A 19,544-nucleotide genomic window follows, 5' to 3' on the forward strand; every position below is an offset into this window, starting at 1 on the left:
AAAGTCGACCTCGGTGGAATTTGAACTCAGAACATTCGAGCGAGGTATTTGCCAGTGCCGCTGGACTGGCTCCTGTGCAGGTGGCACATAAAAAGCACCATTTGAGTGTGCCCATTGCCAGTACCGCCTGACTGGCCCCCGTGCTGGTGGCATGTAAAAGCACCCACTACACTCTCGGAGTGGTTGGCGTTAGGAAGGGCATCCAGCTGTAGAAACTCTGCCAGATCAGATTGGAGCCTGGTGCAGCCATCTGGTTTGCCAGTCCTCAGTCAAATTGTCCAACCCATGCCAGCATGGAAAGCAGACGTTAAACGATGATGATGATGAATGTGAGTAGATAAGAATTACATTTGTCAGAATAATCTGAATGCTAATGGGTTAAAGTAGGATTGAGGGACAGAAACAAGTGTCTTGCTTTAGAGAAGATACATGGAAGAGGGAGAGAGAGAGAGAGATGGCGAGGAAGGTTCATGAGGCAGACAGAGAGCTGGACAGGGTGAGTGGGGAGGCAAGTGCACAAGAGTGCGAAGAGGAGAGAGACATAGAAAGAAATGCTGAAAGGGAGGATTACAAAAGGTTGAATCTTGTGGCAAAAGGAGAGGACAAAGGATTGCAAACGAATGTAAGTTGTTGTGCTGGAAAAAAACCTGTCCGACTCACGCAAGCATGGAGAAGCAGACACAAAATAAATGATAAAGACAATGCGTGGATGTGCATATAAAGAGAGATTACGAATAATTACTTGCATCTTTCTTTACAACAGAAATGAATGAATCCATATAAATATATATAAATGCATTTACAGACAAAGAAAACCCCCATTTTAAAATGCTTCCAAACAAAAGAATGATGAGCATAGTCCAGAATCTATTGAACTGAAATCAATAAACCATCTTTAAGCCTATTCACCGTCCACCCACTCACCCCATTTATCTGTCTCTATGAAACTGTAAATGCTAAAGAGATACCAAAGAAAAGAAATCAATCACCCTTTGACTGACATTAAACGTGTGAGTGAATATATGGTAACTTGAATACAGGCATTATGAAACATAAATATAGGCACACACACACGTTAATACACATGTGAACGAGGGGTTGCTGAAAAGTTCCTTGCTTTAAGGGTATCGTGAAAGGCCTGGTTGGAGATCCAACCTTTTGAGTTCTTTTACAGGGCTTAGAAAAACTGAAGGACTGCCGCAATAAGTGTGTGAATCTGAGAGTGGACTCTCTCTTTTACTCTTTTACTTGTTTCAGTCATTTGACTGCGGCCATGCTGGAGCACCGCCTTTAGTCGAGCAAATCGACCCCGGGACTTATTCTTTGTAAGCCCAGTACTTATTCTATTTTTTTCTCTTTTTGCCAAACCGCTAAGTAACGGGGACATAAACACACCAGCATCGGTTGTCAAGCAATGCTAGGGGACAAACACAGACACATCATCATCATCATCGTTTAACGTCCGCTTTCCATGCTAGCATATATACATATATACATACATATATACGACAGGCTTCTTTCAGTTTCCGTCTACCAAATCCACTCACAAGGCATTGGTCGGCCTGGGGCTATAGCAGAAGACACTTGCCCAAGATGCCACGCAGTGGGACTGAACCCGGAACCATGTGGTTGGTTAGCAAGCTACTTACCACACAGCCACTCCTGCGCCTATGTTAAATAAAATCATAATTAATTGATCCTCCTGTATTTTCTTTTACCCAAAGCCAGGAACTTTTTAGCATCCCCTTGAACACACACACACACATTTATATATGAGGGGTTGCTGAAAAGTTCCTGGCTCTAAGGAGGATCAGTAAATTATGATTTTCGAAGCCCTGTAAAAGAACTCGGAAGGTTGGACCTCCAACCAGACCTTTTGCAATACCCTCAAAGCCAGGAACTTTTCAGTAACCCCTCAAATATATATATTCTTTTATTTTTTTACTTGTCTCAGTTACTTGACTATTGCCATGCTGGAGCACCGCCTTCAGGGGTTTTAGTCAAACAAATCGGATCCCCCCACCAGACTTTTTTTTTAATGCTCAGTACTTATTCTATCAGTACCTTTTTGCTGAACTGCTAAGTTACAGGGACCTAAACACACCAACAGTGGCTGTCAAACAGACACATAGATATATACATGTATACACGATGGGCTTCTTTCAGTTTTGTCTACCAAATGCACTCACGAAGCTATAGTAGAAGACACTTGCACAAGGTGCCATGCAGTGGATGCGAAGCAAGCTTCTTACCACCCACCCACAATTATATATATATATATATATATATATATATATATATATATGTCCAACCCATGCTAGCATGGAAAACGGACGTTAAACGATGATGATGATGATGATATATATTATTTCGTCTGTCTTTACGTTCTGAGTTCAAATTCCGCCAAGGTCGACAAATTAAGTACCAGTTGCATACTGGGGTGAATCTAATCGACTGGCCCCCTCCCACAAAATTTCGGACCTTGTACCTAGAGTAGAAAAGATATGTATATATATGTATGTATGTATATATATGTATGTATGTGTGTGTATATATATATATATATTATATATATATATATATATATAATATATAATTATATATATATTATTTCGTCTGTCTTTACGTTCTGAGTTAAAATTCCGCCAAGGTCGAATTTTCCTCTTCATCCTTTCGGGGTCGATAAATTAAGTACCAGTTGCGTACTGGGCTGAATCTAATCGACTGGCCCCCTCCCCCAAAATTCCGGGCCTTGTGCCTAGAGTAGAAAATATATATGTATGTATGTATGTATATATATATATGTATGTATGTATATATTATATATATGTGTATGTATATATATATATATGTGTATGTATATATATGCATGTATATATATGTATGTATATATTATGTATGTATATATATATATATACACATGTATGTATGTGTGTATATATATATTATATATATATATATATATATACACACACACACACACACAATTGTTCCTTGCGAGGGTCATTATGCCAATATAAATATATGTTCTAACAAACTTTTATTCTTCTACATTTTTCAGTTGTCTAACTGCAGCCATGCTGGAGCACTATCGGCAAAGTATTTAGTCAAAAACTCATCTACCAACTAGTTCTTAAATCAGTGTAATATTTTACTTCATCTAACCGTATTTACCAAATTGTAAAGTTAATGGGGGAGAGAAGGAACCCACGCAACATAAACAACAACACCACCAGTCTATGGAGCAATGTAAACAAAAAGCCAGACACAGGTGCAATGCGCCGTGAAGTGGGCCAGGAGCCAGAACTACATGGTGTGAAGTGAAATTCATAATTTTGCAGCAAAATCTGTGTGAATGTGTGTGTGTGAGTGAGTGATCATCATTAACATTCGTTTTCCATGCTGGCATGGGTTGGAAGGTTTTGACAAGAGCTGCACCAGACTCCAGAGTGATTTGGCATGGTATATATATCTATATCTATCTATCATACTCTACGGAGAGCTTCCTAGGGGTACTAGGTCTGTGAGTGGACCATTCTTACGTTACAAGGATGTTTGCAAAAGGGACATGAAAGCCTGCAACATCAATATTAGCAGTTGGGAGGCAGTTGCCAGCAACCGTGGAGACTGGCGACGTACCGTAAAAGAGGGAATACAAAGAAGTGACAGAGAGAGAGAGGAGAAATGGAAAGACAAGAAAAGACGTCAACAAGAAACTATGGCATTACAACCAGCCAGGAACAGTCTTCGCTACATTTGCGGTACCTGCCAGAGGGAGTGTTTGTCCAGGATAGGACTACACAGCCACAGCAGGAAATGTATCAGGACATGAAATGTAAAAGCCGGACTGGACTATTTTATGTGCAACTCCATTGTCTCCTGAGACAAAAAGGATGCCAACAACAATATATATATATATATATATATAATTAGGATTCAGTAAAATAATTTACTTTACCACACACCGAACTTTTAGAGATAGCAGCAAAAATTTTTAGCTTTTTCCTCGCTAAAATTTTTTGGCTGCTATTTCTAAAAGTTCGGTATGTGGTAAAGTAAATTATTTTACTGAACCCTAATTATATAAAGCAATATTTTAAATATACCATAAATGGTCTTTTTACATACTGAACACTACTTGGTAAAATTGATAATTAATAATTAATTAATTTTACCCTTTTATTATTGACAATATATATATATATATATGGGCATGGCTGTGTGGTTAGGGAGCTTGCTTCCTAGCTACATGGCTTCGGGTTCAGTCCCACTGTGTGGCACTTTGGTTAGGTGTCTTCCGCTATAGCCCCGAGCTGACCGAAGCTTTGTAATTGAATTCGGTAGGTGGATGTTACTGCCGTGTGTGCGTATAGCTGCTCAGTGCCTCTCCGAAAGCGAGAGAGGGATATACACACACACACGCATGAGTAAGCACATAAATGCAAAACAAGGAGGGTAAAAATAGTACTCAAATACCCGAGGTAGAGTAATATGCTTTTTTTCTATTATCAAAGCTGCAAAACATCACAAAAAAACTGCTACCCAGAATTTCACATTCCCGATCAAGAAGCTTGTAGCTTTAATAATAAAAGAAGTATATATATATATATATATATATATATATATATATATACCGGAGTAAACACATAAATGTGAAACAAGGTGGAAAAATAGCACTCAAATACCAGAGGTAGAGTAATATGCTTTATCTAAAAGCAGCAGAAATATAACAAAAGCTGTTACTCGGAGTTTCACGTTCCCGTTCGTTGGGACAGTTTTTTTTTTTAACAAAACTGTCTGACGAACGGGAACATGAAACTCTGAGTAACAGCTTTTGTTATATTTCTGCTGCTTTTAAATAAAGTATATATATATATAAAAAATAAGGGTGAAAAAATTGGATATTAATTTAATAACATCAATTTAACACCAAGTGGTTTAGCGCATAAAAACTGGGATACAGTAAAAATTAATATAGTTGTGCTAATTCTCCTTTGGGAACAATTCTTGGTGGTTGAGACCATTGCGGATCTATTTTTAGCGGAAGAGCGTCCACATAGTGGACCCTCTCTTATATTTGTATATATATATATATATATATATACGGAGTAAACACATAAATGTGAAACAAGGTGGAAAAAAAGAGTACTCAAATACCAGAGGTAGAGTAATATGCTTTATTTAAAGCAGCAGAAAATTCAACAAAACAGGTTTTGTTGAATTTCTGCTGCTTTAAGTATATATATATATATATATATATATATATATATATATATATATATATCATCATTTAGCATCCGCTTTCCATGCTGGCATGGGTTAGACAGTTTGACTAGAACTGGTAAGCCAGAGAGCTGCACCAGGTTCCAGCTTGATTTGGCATGATTTCAACCACTCCAAGAGCGTAGGAGGTTCCCTTTACATGTCACCAGCAGCAGACACAACTACAATTTCACTTGGCTTGACTATGCGTGTGTATATATATACATACATAATCAAAACCAAAATCGTAATCGTTCAACACCAATGGAATTTGTAGCTGTGATACCAGTGCTCGTGGCACGTAAGAGAACCATCTGAACGTGGCCGTAGCCAGCGCCGCCCTGACTGGCCTCTGTGCTGGTGGCACGTAAAAAGCACCATCCGACCGTGGCGGTTGCCAGCCTCGTCTGGTCCCCGTGCCGGTGGCACATGAAAAGCACCATCCGATCGTGGCCGTTTGCCAAACTCTCCTGGCACCTGTGCCGGTGACACGTAAAAAGCACCCACTACACTCTCGGGGTGGTTGGCGTTAGGAAGGACATGCAGCTGTAGAAACATTGCCAGATCAGACTGGAGCCTGGTGCAGCCTCCTGGGTTCCCTGACCCCGGTCGAACCGTCCAACCCATGCTAGCATGGAGAACGGACGTTAAACGATAATGATGATGAGACACACACACTTGGTTGAATCCTCTTTTATAATTCCTGACAACTACAACTACTACTGTTGCTGCTGCACCTACTGCTACTACACACACACACACACACACACACATATATATGCGCACACATATGTAGGAAAGTTCTTGAATCTAAGGACAAGAAAGCTAGAAATTCAAACAGCACCCATATATTGTGTTCAAGATAACATTGGAGTAAAAAGTTATATTTTACAGATTTTTTAGCAATGAATCTCAACTTGTTATCCTCATCATTTTAATACTCACTTTGCTATGCTTGCATCGGTTGGGCAGAATTTCTATGGCTGTATATCTTGCCTATTGCCCTGCAAGCTAAATTTCCTGGTCGTCAGACATTTTCCCGCAGAATATTAGAAATGAACGACACTGCTTGTATAACAGTGACACTCATTTACGATTATGCGATGACAAAAAATACAAACACACACACACATGCATACAAGCTTCCACAATTACCACCTATCAAATGAACTCACAAGGTTTTGGTTGGCCTGAGGGCTATAGCAGAAGACACACTCGAGGTGCCATGCAGTGGGACTGATCCCGGAACCATGCGACTGGGAAGATAGTTTCTAACGACACAGCCATACCTTTAAATGAATTAATATATATCAAACAGACCCTGCTATTGAACTATAGGCGTAGGAGTCTCTGTGTGGTAAGTAGCTTGTTTACCAACCATATGGTTCCGGGTTCAGTCCCACTGCATGGCACCTTGGGCAAGTGTCTTCTACTATAGCCTCGGGCCGACCAAAGCCTTGTGAGTGGATTTGGTAGACGGAAACTGAAAGAAGCCCGTCGTATATATATATATTATATATATATATATATATATATATATATGTGTGTTGTGGTGTGTGTGTGTGTGCGTGTATGTTTGTGTGTCTGTGTTTATCCCCCCAACATTGCTTGACAACCGATGCTGGTGTGTTTATGGCCCCGTCACTTAGCGGTTAGGCAAAAAGAGACCGATAGAATAAGTACTGGGCTTACAAAGAATAAGTCCCGGGGTCGAGTTGCTCGATTAAAGGCGGTGCTCCAGCATGGCCACAGTCAAATGACTGAAACAAGTAAAAGAGTAAAGAGTAAAGAGATATTGATTTGAGAAGTAATTTCAACCACACACCCTCATGTATGTATGCATAGGGTGAACAGACTGAGTTGTCAATAAAGAAGCTAGAATACCTTGTGATATTTATTCCAACACACTGTACTCTGAAGTCAAATTTGTCTTTCAGCATGTTGGGGTTGGACTGGTGCAATTATTAGGCCATCATTTGCAGTATCTATTCTGCCTTTTAGAGTTCTTGTTGTTAGCAATGCCTTGATGTCATAGATGCCAAAGTGCATAGGCCTTCGCCTATCCTTTAGGCAACTTGGAAAGGAATTTTCCAAGTGCACATCCACAGTATCACAAAACATTCCAAGGCCCCATCCAGATATTCTGAGTAGAAAAGTTGCACACCTATTTCTTTACTGCCCACGAGGGGTTAAACACAGAGAGGACAAAACAAACGGATTAAGTCGATTATATCGATCCCAGTGCGTAACTGGTACTTATTTAATCGACCCCGAAAGGATGAAAGGCAAAGTCGACCTCGGCGGAATTTGAACTCTGAACGTAGCGGCAGACGAAATACTGCTAAGCATTTCACCTGGCATGCTAACGTTTCTGCCAGCTCGCCGCCTTTAGTTGCACACCATCAACCTCACTCTTTTGATCACAATCATTTTGAATCCAGTGACAAGACCACATCAAGACGACTGGGGATGGAGACAGATGCAGAGGATGACCAAGAATTTGGACTTGCTTCATCTTGCTCTCTGCTCCCCACAATGCATTGCTGCAGTTGCCGTCCTCTCTGTTGGACCATAAAGGTTTCCTTTGCAAAGTCTGCTGGATCCAGTCTTCATATGCATAGGTAGGCAAGCCCTAATATGCTAACCCTTAGATGGGATCCTGCCAGGTGCTACTATCTCATTCAGGGTAGACATGGGGACAACAGTGGCTGAAAAGTGATTCTATTGGGTTGTCTGGAAAGTTCGTGCCGATTTTTAAAGGAAAGAAAAAGGTCAACAAATACTTGCCATTACATTTTTAATCAACCAAATATGAACCATTTTGTTGCGCAAAGCGTCTCTATCTTTCCTTTAACTTGAAAATACCCTCTTCCCAGAATTGAGGTGGTTTCATAGCAAAGAATTCATCAAGGTATCTTTTTACGTCATCCAAGGAATTGAAATTTTTACCATTAAGACTATTCTGCAGAGACCTGAATAAGTGGAAATGCGAAGGAGCAATACCTGGTGAATATGGAGGGTGGGGTAACACATCCCAGCCAAGCTGCAGCAATTTTTGTCTAGTTCCCAAAGCATCAAGTGCCGAAAATGAAGTTTCTTATCTTCCATTTTAAAAGGTTACAGAATTAACATAGGTTATAGGAACATAAACCTTCTTCTACGAAAAGATAGCTTAAACTGTGCTCTAAATGGAGGTATAGTCAAATCCTATTTTATGGACTCAAACATGTTCTAAAATAAGTTGAAAGGTAAGCTACTATAAATCGGTATAAACTTGTATATATGTAGGTATGTACGTATATGCATGCATATATATATAGATAGGTATGCTAGTGGAAACCAAAATTCTCTAGAATCAATATTTCTATCAGTGTGTGTGTAATTCTGAACAATACTGTTAATCACCAGGTATCACTGTATAATTTTGAATAGTATTTAACGAGCCACTAGCAGAACCAAGACTACATTCTTCAGCCTGCTAGAAATAGCAGCCAAATGTCTTTCGAATACCTTGTTGCTGTCTTATTTAAAAGAAAACCACATTGAATAATATAATTGTTTAACTGAGGTTGACTTTGATGAAGACATCTCAGCCATGACCACCCCATCTTTCATAAACTATAAAGTAGCTAAGGCTGTTGAATGTACATATCGCACTGCTTTTTTTTTCTTTTTTCTTTTACTTGTTTCAGTCATTTGACAGTGGCCATACTGGAGCACCACCTTAAAGGATGTTAGTCAAAGAAATTGACCCCAGAATTTATGCTTTGTAAGACTGGTACTTATTCTATCGATCGCTTTTGCCGAACCGCTAAGTTATGGGGACATAAACACACCAGCATCGGTTGTCAGGTGATGGTGGATGTGGGAGGGAAACACACACATATAAATATATGCATACACACGATGGGCTTCTTTCACTTCACACACACATACACATATATATATATATATATACATACACGATGGGCTTCTTTCAATCTCCGCCTACCAAATCCACTCACAAGGCTTTGGTCGGCCCGAGGCCATAGAAGACACTTGTTGAAGGTGTCACGCAGTGGGACTGAACCCGGAACCATGTGGTTGGAATGGTGTGAGTTGAATAAGATGTCTGCTGTTTTTTTAACAGGTTAGATAATGCACTCCTAGATGCACTTTGCCTCATAAGAATGACGAAAGGGTGGCCATGGGTGGAATGCCTTTGATCATAAACTGTTCACTTATGTCAGTCGTGGCTCTAAACAACGAATTTCTTCGCCAAAATTCCTGCCCATCGATCGAATTCATAACTTCACTTATCGATCATCACGTAACCAATTTTAGAGAGACACACCTAATTATGCAATGTTGCTACCAGGAATCGTCCGCATACTGGTGAATATACGGTATATGGAGTTGAGCAATAGATTCACTTTTAGCTTATTTCTGTATTTTAAAAGCTACATAAGCAAAAGTCAAAATTCATATTGACTTATTGACGCAACGAATATAGAAAAATAAAATCGATATTCTTTCCAGTCGTCGGGGTATATAATACGGATGTCTGCGAAATGATGTATTAGATGAACATACCCATTGCATAAGATTAAAACGAAAACGTTTAATCAAAGATTTAAGTAGCAAAATCGATGTCTTGAATGATAAAACAAAATCCAAATATGTGTCTAGCTAACCAAACACGAAAGAAATTAAAGATACATAATGTTAGAATTCTCCCCTGAAAATCATCCATATATTGGTAAATATCCCAAGCAATGAACAGAAAAGAAAAGAACATATATATATATATATATATGGCTTCTACTATTGAAAGCTAAATTGTTATCGATCACTTGATGCAATGACTATAAAAAATATAATCGTTAATTATTTCATTAGCAAAAAAAAAAAGGGGGATGATAAGAAAAGGGGCTGGGAAGGAAGGAAGGACTATCTTAAAGATTAGAGACAGACAGTATGTGAATATATATATAAGGAATTTTGTCGATATATATTTTGAAATAGATTTTTTTTTATTTGTATAGTAGAAAACACCTGAAATGCATAAGTTTGGGGTTCGCTTGCTGGGTCTTTTTTCTTCCAGTTTTTGCAATATAATTAGAAATAAGAGTAGACACAAATACTGGGTGAAATATTTGGTGTCCGTGCATACGTGTTGCCTGCTCGTCCGTTGGTGTTAATGCCACGAGACTAATAGAGACAGAATCTAATGGTAAAACTGTTTTTATTCAATATATATATTATTTAAAAAAATAAAAAGGTAAAAGAAATTAAAAGCCCAGACACAATAAACAAACAATACGGCCAGCACAAACACGTTCGACCTGTCCATCGTCCAATTCGTAATAGCAGCGATCAAAGATCGTGATTGTCTTGAAATGTATGTATTCAACGGAAATCGATGCCCATTCAAGACACACAAGACCAAAAAGAAAAAAGAAAATTCCATCTCATCAGTTAATGGTCGAGCAAACGCTGCGACATCATTTCGGACAGTTAAACACACACACACGCATATATATGTGTATGTATATATATATATATATATATATATATATATATATATATATATATATATATATATATATGTATATATATATGTGTGTGTATGTATATATATGTGTATGTATGTATGTATGGCAGCGAAAAGGTCAGCTAACTAGAAAGGTCGATGAAATTGAGCAGTTGAGTCTCTCTCGTTATCTCTCTCTACGTATGTGTGTGTGTATGTATGTGTGTGTATATATATATATATATATATATATATACACACACACACAGACATACACATAGTATATAGATACACACGCGTGCGTATGTATGTACATATATATATATATATATATATATATATATATATATACACACACACACAGATATACACATAGTAATAGATATACACATAGTAATAGATATACACGCGCGTGCGTATGTATATATATACATATATATAAAAATATATATACATACACACACACAGATATACACATAGTAATAGATATACACGCGCGCGTATGCATGTATATATATATATATATACACACACACACACACACACACACAGTAATAGATACACACGCGCGCGCATGTATGTATGTATATATATATAGATAGATAGATAGATAGATAGATAAATATAAATATATATAAATATATATATATGCGCACACTTCTGGCCGTAGATCAGTCTTCCACGAAATCCTCATCAAAAAATGTCAAACGTACCCCAAATATCACATCTCTCTCTCTCTCACAACAACTTATTGCCCTGGGTTTTCTCGACGACGCAGTTCACCATTTCACACACACACATCCATGCATATACACACATCATATCTAGTCCTGCTCCGAAACCTCACCTTTCACCTTTCCATATAAAAAAACCTAATTTAACTGGGTCTTTTACTATGATTAATTAATTTTATATCCAGGGACATAGAGGAGCTTCTACGTGGTAACACGAACTTCTAGAAACGGCAGTCAAATCGTCCTTAAATCATACGCCCCAACGTTTTAAATAAAGAATGATTTATTATTATTATTATTATTATTTTTGGGGGACGATTGTGTTATTTTAGCAAGCTTTTTACAACCAGAGACTGCAACGTTTTTTTTACTCCTTTAAAGATGATGTGATATGAGGACTTTTTTCGCTGCTATGTCTAGCAGATCAACAACGACGGTCCGCGTTTTCAGTTTTCAGAGAGGTAAATGCAATCAGTTATGCAATGCTGGGTTGGTGTCGTTGGCCGAGATTGGGGTCAGGTGTGGTGATTCGGGACAGGTAGGTTGGTCTTTGAAGAAGCATAAGGACTGTGTGTGTGTTATTTAAAGGATGCTAATAATGTTACGGAATACGCGTGTGTGGGTGTAAGTATGCATACATGCATGTATATATGTGTGTATGCATACATAGATGTATATGTGTGTGTATGCATACATAGATGTATATGTGTATGTGTGTATGAATACATGGATGTATATGTGTGTGTATGCATACATAGATGTATATGTGTATGTGTGTATGCATACATGCATGTATATATGTGTGTATGCATACATAGATGTATATGTGTGTATGCATACATAGATGTATATGTGTATGTGTGTATGCATACATGCATGTATATGTGTGTGTATGCATACATAGATGTATATGTGTATGTGTGTATGCATACATGGATGTATATGTGTGTGTATGCATACATGCATGTATATATGTGTGTATGAATACATGCATGTATATATGTGTGTATGAATACATGCATGTATATATGTGTGTATGCATACATGCAAGTATATGTGTGTGTATGCATACATGTATATATGTGTGTGTATACGTACATGGATGTATATATGTGTGTATGCATACATGCATGTATATGTATGCATACATGCATGTATATGTGTGTGTGTGTATGAATACATGCATGTATATCTGTGTGTATGCATACATGCATGAATGTATATGTGTGTGTGTGTGTATGCATACATGGATGTATATGTGTGTGTGTATGCATACATGCATGTATATGTGTGTGTATGAATACATGGATGTATATATATGTGTGTATGCATACATGCATGTATATGTGAGAATGTATACGTGATGTCTATGTGTGTATGTATACACAATATCGTTTCTTCCAAAGGTGTTCTGTTTGATAAGGTCCCACCAAACCTTATCTTACTAACATGCAAACTTAAAGTGTATGTGCGCGCGCGCATTTATATATACACACATACACACAAGATTAGTAAAGAAATTATAAGCCTGCGGCCAGCGGGTCTCATGGTAACTTTCTGACATAAAATTATTATATACATACATATAAATCACTATTTGGTTTAAATTCATTATTATAACTTATACAATTCGGTACCAGTAGAAACACATTCTCTCATTGTGTGGTGTGTGTGTATACATATAGTCAGATACCTTCAGCGTGAGACATGCCCAACCAAAATAAAATCTGTGTGTATAAAATCGGTGTGAGAACAAGGAGTGTTACTTTTCAGCGGTGGTGCTCCAGCATGGCCGCGGCCTTCGGGTTAAAACATTTTAAAGGATTTAAGGATATTGGCGAAGCTCCTCGGTAAATCGAGCTCACGTCCGGGTTTCGCGCCCCGATTCCCCCCCTATTGACTGTGCAACCGTTCGTTGTTCAAATCCTGCAAAAGCACCAGGTCGGGTCGGGTCGGGTTCGAAAGCAATGAACATGGTCATCTGAGAGAGCTCCTTATGGATTTAGAAGGGAGACTTCTGTAAACAAATATCTATCTATCGGGTGGGGGGGGGGGGGGGAAACCACTGATTTTTTAGGCAGAAATAAAACTGACAAGTGTGTGCAAATAGAAAGAGGCGAGAAAGGTGTTCTTGTAGCTAATGAATGATCGGAAAAAGTTAGCATGGGCTGGTTTGATATTTAGACAATTATTGAAATTGATATCACGGTCAAAATAAACTTAAATATGCACAATAAATGAATTGTGAACTGCTTTGAATGATTTGTAATTTAGCGGGGTAAAAATGTGCGTGCATCCATTTGTGTGGGCCTCAAATAATGAAAATAGGTGCATGAAAAAAAAACAAAAAAACTTAATGAAGTTTGGGTCAGGGTTTATTAAAACCGTAAGAGAAACCTTTTGATTTTTAAAAGAAACTGCATGTATATATGTGTGTGTATGCATACATATATATATATATAGTAATCCCTTCTACTACAGGCACCGAGCCAGAAAATTTTTAAGGGGATAAGAGCAAGTTGATTATATCGACCGCGAAAGGATGAAAGGCAGAGTCGGCTTCGGCAGAATTTGAACTCAGGACGTAAAGAACTGAAAGAAGTGCCGCCGCTAAGTATTGTGACCGACGCGCTAATCGAATCTGCCAATAATAATAATAATAATAATAACCGATTAGATTTCTTCGTAATCGTTAAGTGTCAGATGGGATCGATTTGTAGGTATTTCGGGGTTTCGCATGTTTTATTATTTTTTTTTTATCAGTTTATGCATTTATATTTTTTAGTGTTTTTTTAAATTTTATTTTCCTTTCTGAAAGAATGGTAAAGAAGAAGAAAAAAAACAAAACATTCCGAAGATCCGCCCTGATCGAAAGAAGCAACAAGGGAAAAAAAACACAAAATTTCTTTCTGATCGATGAAATAGCATCAAGGTACCACGGCTGGATTTTTTTTTCGTGGGCTTTTAAATACATCTTCGTATAAGGGCATCCTATGTATGAATGAAATTATAAATAGGTTAAAAAAAACACAACCTCTCAAAGATAAAGTAATGTCAGAAGAGAAAATGACAAAAAATATCGTGAAAATATTGTAGATTTAACGTAATTACTAAAATAAATATCGTAAACTCGTCAGAATGAAGCAGAATTGTTTGTTTGTGTGTGTGTGTATGTGTGTTTAAGGTAGAAAAGGTGAAAGAAAAAATGAAATAAAAGCCACCTCGTTGAAGAAAAGACATCCAATTGAGATGTACGTGACGAAAAATGAGGATAGGAACTTACGAAGTTTGGTCAGGTTTATCAAAACTTGAAGAATTTTTGAGAATGCCCTTCTTGGGTCTTTTCTCGTCAGTAGCCATGTTTAACAGAGTCTCAACATCGTCGCGCTTGTGCGTGTGTGTGTGTGAGAGAGAGAGAGAGAGAGAGAGGGGAGAAGGAGGAGGAGGAGGAGGAAAAAGCGGAGGAGGAGGAGGTGGGTGTAAGAATATAGGATCAATTATCCGGCAAGCCCGAGGACCGGAAGTGTCCCGGATTTCTGAATTTTTTCCGGTTTTCTGGAGACAATTTCTTAGTACCAATATTATTATTATTATTATTATTAAAATAAACTGGTTTTGTTTAAATTTCCTCCCGATCATTTTTTTGAAGTGTTTAAAAATCAAATGCTTGCTGATGACAAAGACAGCATTTATTATTTTTTTCTTTCTTGAAATTGCTAATAAAGAAGTTCCATGAAAGTAGAAAATTCGAAAAAAAAAAAATTGTTGAAAATTTGAAAAAAAAAAAAATTGTTGAAAATTTGAAAAAAGAAATTGTTGAAAATTTCAGAAAAAAAATTATTGGAAATTTGACAAAAAATTTTGTGAAAATTTGAAATTCAAGTGGTCGTAAAAAATGACTTGAAAATCCGAATAAACTGTAAAAAGTAAAAAAAACTAAATTGTATTTAACATTCAAATCAGTACAATTCTAAAGCATGGTCTTTTGATATTTATTAATCCATTTAAAATTCTGAAAATATATTAGTGTACCATATATACAGTATTAATTTTTATAAGATGAAAATTAAATGAAGGAACAGGATTTTATTTAAGAGATACAGGTATAAATTTATACACTTCCAAAGCAGACTGCATTTAATGTTTATGAATACACATAAAAAGAAAAGAACAAAATTATTTTTAATACATGGTATATAAATTAAATAACTTTAAAAAAAAACCAGGGTCTGTGTACTCAATACAAGATGAAGTATTGTGCAAAGTATTCCGGATATCTGACGGTTGCGGATTTCTGGAAGCCGGATAAGAGGTCCGGTACTGTAAAGAAAATGTTGTTAGGAAGTTAATAGCTGCAATGTCGGCGAATGGCTAATAATGAAACATCCACAGAAGATAAACACCACGGCCAGTGGTGTAGTCTGATTTAATTAATTTATTCGTAATTTTCAGAGATGAGGATTTTTTCGTGCGATATGGCCGTATGGGAAGAAAGAAAAAAATTTGCGCAGGTAAAAAAAAAAAAAAATTGTCGTAGATGTAAACAATGCGGTCCTAGTTTTCCACATTTTTTTTTTTAATGAAGAGACGAAGCGTCGAGGTGACAACATTTTCTTCTCCTTAATTCCTCGCATTTGGCTCTCTCTTTCTCTCTCTCTCTCCGAATAATAATAATAATAACAATACATAGACATATACAGCTAAATATTGTATTTTGTACCTCAGGTGAAACACGTTTTATATATATTTATAGTTTTGAATTTCGTATTTGTAATATGTATGCATTATATATGTATATATATACGCATACATATACACACATGTAATTATTTTGCATGTATGTATAGCTGTGTTTGTGTCCGTATATATACACGTAATTGTTCTGCATGTTTATATATAATATATATATATCGGTCTATCTATCTATCTATATATATATATATATATATATATATATATATATATATATATATATATCTGTGTTTCTGTGTGCGTGTATATATATATATAAGTATTTTGTTCAAAGATGTATCATAAAATATATATGTATGAATTTATTGTATGTGAATATATCTGCATGTATATATGTGTGTGTAAATATACATGCATGTATATATATATATATATATATACACACACACACATTATAAATATTTACTTATACGGATATTGTATAAATGTTTATATACATATTGCATACATGTTTATATGTATATATATATATGTTGCATAAATGTCTATACATATATATTGTATAAACAACAAGTTAATACCCAAATTGAATTGATGTATTTTATGAATATTCATATAAGTTCATGTATGTATATTTTTCTGTAGATGCTTTTAATGTTGCTTTTCCTTATCTATGTTGTATATACTCTGTATTTAATTTCTGCTTTTCCGCTTTCGTCATCTACATCATTACTCTAATTCATCCATCCGATATGTTGAGAGACCCATTATATATATATATATATATATATAAGAAGAAGAAGCAAGTACTAGATACATAACATTTTTAATTTTCATTCCATTTCATGAATTTATCACCTTTTTGTGTATCTAGTACTTGCTTCTTTATTTAGGGGCCTTTTAATGTACTTATATATGTATAACATATAGTCTAATGACTAATTTGTCTTTTGTGCTAGATGACTGGTAATAATAATTTATTTTATTACCCTATTTACTATGTGTATATATATATATATATATATATATATATATATATATAAAATATGTGTGTTTGTACACGCAGCAGATAGGATATATAAATAATAACCAATAAATCATAGTATATGCATATAGATAGATATTACGTATATCCTGTACATTTTTGCGTGTCTATTGAATTTGATGATTATATATATATATATATATAAAGGCGGTGCTCCAGCATGGCCACAGTCAAATGACGAAAACAAATAAAAGAATATATATATATATATATATATATATATATATATATATATATATATATATTGTGTACATGTAAATAGACATTTGTGTGTGTATATACGCACTCTCACATGTGTCTATGCACGTGCACACACACACACACACACATGATGATAAGAAAATTTTGAGGTAATTAAACTAGCCCCTGTTGAGCGGCCTCGTATCAAATAGGGATCAATTTAGGGCATAAGATGGGCGTGGGTAGGTTTTGCAACCACTCTCTCCTCCCCTTCTTTCCTCTCCCAAAATCCAAACCATTTAAAATGTAATCATGTTTTTACAACTGACGTAATTTATTTCTTCCCGTCTGGAAATTTCCACTGATTTTATTCATTTAAAAAGATGTATTTTCTTTTAAATTTTGAATTAGTTTTATTGTATTCAGCATCAACCACATGTGTTTACCGAGCCATTTTCTTCTAATGTTGTTGTTCGACGTGCTAAAAGTAGCAGTCAGATTTTCCTCAAATCAAGAGACCCTCCCTGTCTTCTTAAAACGGTGACAAACTTAATCTGGTCGTGTAGACTCGACAAACTCCCTTACAAGAAAGGAGTGGGGTATAGCTGGAACCCCCCCTTCTGATCATAATAGCAGTGTCGTCTTATGACACGTGCACACTGGGCAGTTGATCGGGGCCCCCTCAAAGATCTAGGGGTTCAGTTCTGATCTGTGTATGCGGTTAGCTGTCATCATCATCATTTAGCGTGATGATGATGACAGCTAACCTCATACACAGATCAGAACAGAACCCCTAAATCTTTGAGGGGCCCAAATACTGTAGGGCTCAGTGCACTGATTTGTCCCGGGGTCTTATAATTCGTTCGTTTATTGGCCACAAGGGCTAACAAAAATCAATTAAAGGGACAAAACACAGGACGAAAGTTACAAAGGGTTTTGTCTGTTTGAAAAAAGGTCCGTGTACAAAAGCAGGATAACAACGAAATGTAAGTAACAATTAAAACTCCCAATAGGGGGAGGCGCTTCGAAAAGGTTACTCGTGGAAAAACCCATAAAAGCCACGGGAGCCTGGTCAAAAGTGGGGTAGAGAGCCCCTTTCTCCTTTTATATTTCCTTTTAATTTTCACAGGTGTATCATCAGAATTGGTCCGTTCATACTGGCCATTCTTGCGACATTCACCCACTTTTCAATAAACTTGCTACCAGACATCACTTCCCTCTCTACTCTCATCTTCCTTTTCAAGTGAAACTTGAAGAAGTTGATGAGGCCTTGGCCAAAGAGGAAAGTGTCTCACCTTAGCCCTTTCAAACGGGTCCACCATATCACCTCTTTCGCTACAGCCACTAGGCAAAGGAAAACTGCCTTGCCCTCCCGGTTAAAGGAGGTCGGCGGGGCAATCTTCACTATGGATTCAGCTGATAGCCGGATCCGTCCTATACGCGACAGTAGCTGTTCGACATAAACCCATAGTTCAGCAATACTCGGGCACTGGACGAGTGTGTGCAGAACGGTTTCGTCGTCCTGGGCAGACTGCGGGCAGGCCCATCTGACAGCACTTCCGTGCCGGTAGAGTTTATCCCGAACAGGCAGAGCCCCTCGGTAGCACTGCCAGGTGAGGGACCTTTGGAAATTATACTTTGGCCCCGGCCTGAAAGTTCTCCCAAACAGACTGTTTAGCTCGTTATTGTCAATATAGGAGAGGTTCAGTGTGGTTGTTTGGTTTAGAAGTTGTAGCCAAAAGTTCCTTTTTACTATCTTTTATCTTTTACTAGTTTTAGCCATTAGACTGTGGCCATGCTGGGGCACCACCTTGAAGAATTCTTAGTCAAATGAATCGGGCCCCAGGACATATTTTTTTTTAAAATCCTGGTACCTATTCTATTGGTCAATAGATTACGAGGATGTAAACACACTAAGACCGGTTGTCAAATGGTGGGGTTGATAAACACAGACAGAAACACACAAACACGGACTTATTTCAGTTTCTGGCTACCAAATCCACTCACAAGGCTTGGTCAGATCAAGGCTATTGTAGAAGACACTCGTCCAAGGTGCCACACAATGGGACTGAACCTGGAATCATGTGGTTGGGAAGGAAGGTCCTTACCACAAAGCCAC

The 19,544-nt window shown here is 37.1% G+C and overlaps 2 protein-coding genes across 3 annotated transcripts in view; one reads left to right on the forward strand and one right to left on the reverse strand.

The window, feature by feature from the left end:
* LOC115224393 (protein phosphatase inhibitor 2) overlaps window positions 1–14,940 on the reverse strand; it is a 60,517-nt gene extending 45,577 nt beyond the window's left edge. The window contains exon 1 of the mRNA XM_029795282.2: window positions 14,792–14,940. Coding sequence (XP_029651142.1) covers window positions 14,792–14,868 — 77 coding nt within the window. The 5' untranslated portion in view covers window positions 14,869–14,940. The remainder of the gene's footprint in view (window positions 1–14,791) is intronic.
* Window positions 14,941–16,022: 1,082 nt separating this feature from the next.
* LOC115224378 (deubiquitinating protein VCIP135) overlaps window positions 16,023–19,544 on the forward strand; it is a 71,220-nt gene continuing 67,698 nt past the window's right edge. The window contains exon 1 of one of the 2 annotated variants that reach the window (XM_036513372.1): window positions 16,023–16,108. The gene's annotated coding sequence lies outside the window, so the exon portion shown is untranslated. Of the gene's footprint in view, window positions 16,234–19,544 lie in introns of both variants that reach the window. The other variant, XM_029795261.2, reaches the window with a different exon arrangement.

This window comes from Octopus sinensis, linkage group LG25 (assembly GCF_006345805.1).
Source record: "Octopus sinensis linkage group LG25, ASM634580v1, whole genome shotgun sequence".
In the NCBI taxonomy this organism is placed as follows: Eukaryota; Metazoa; Mollusca; class Cephalopoda; order Octopoda; family Octopodidae; genus Octopus; species Octopus sinensis.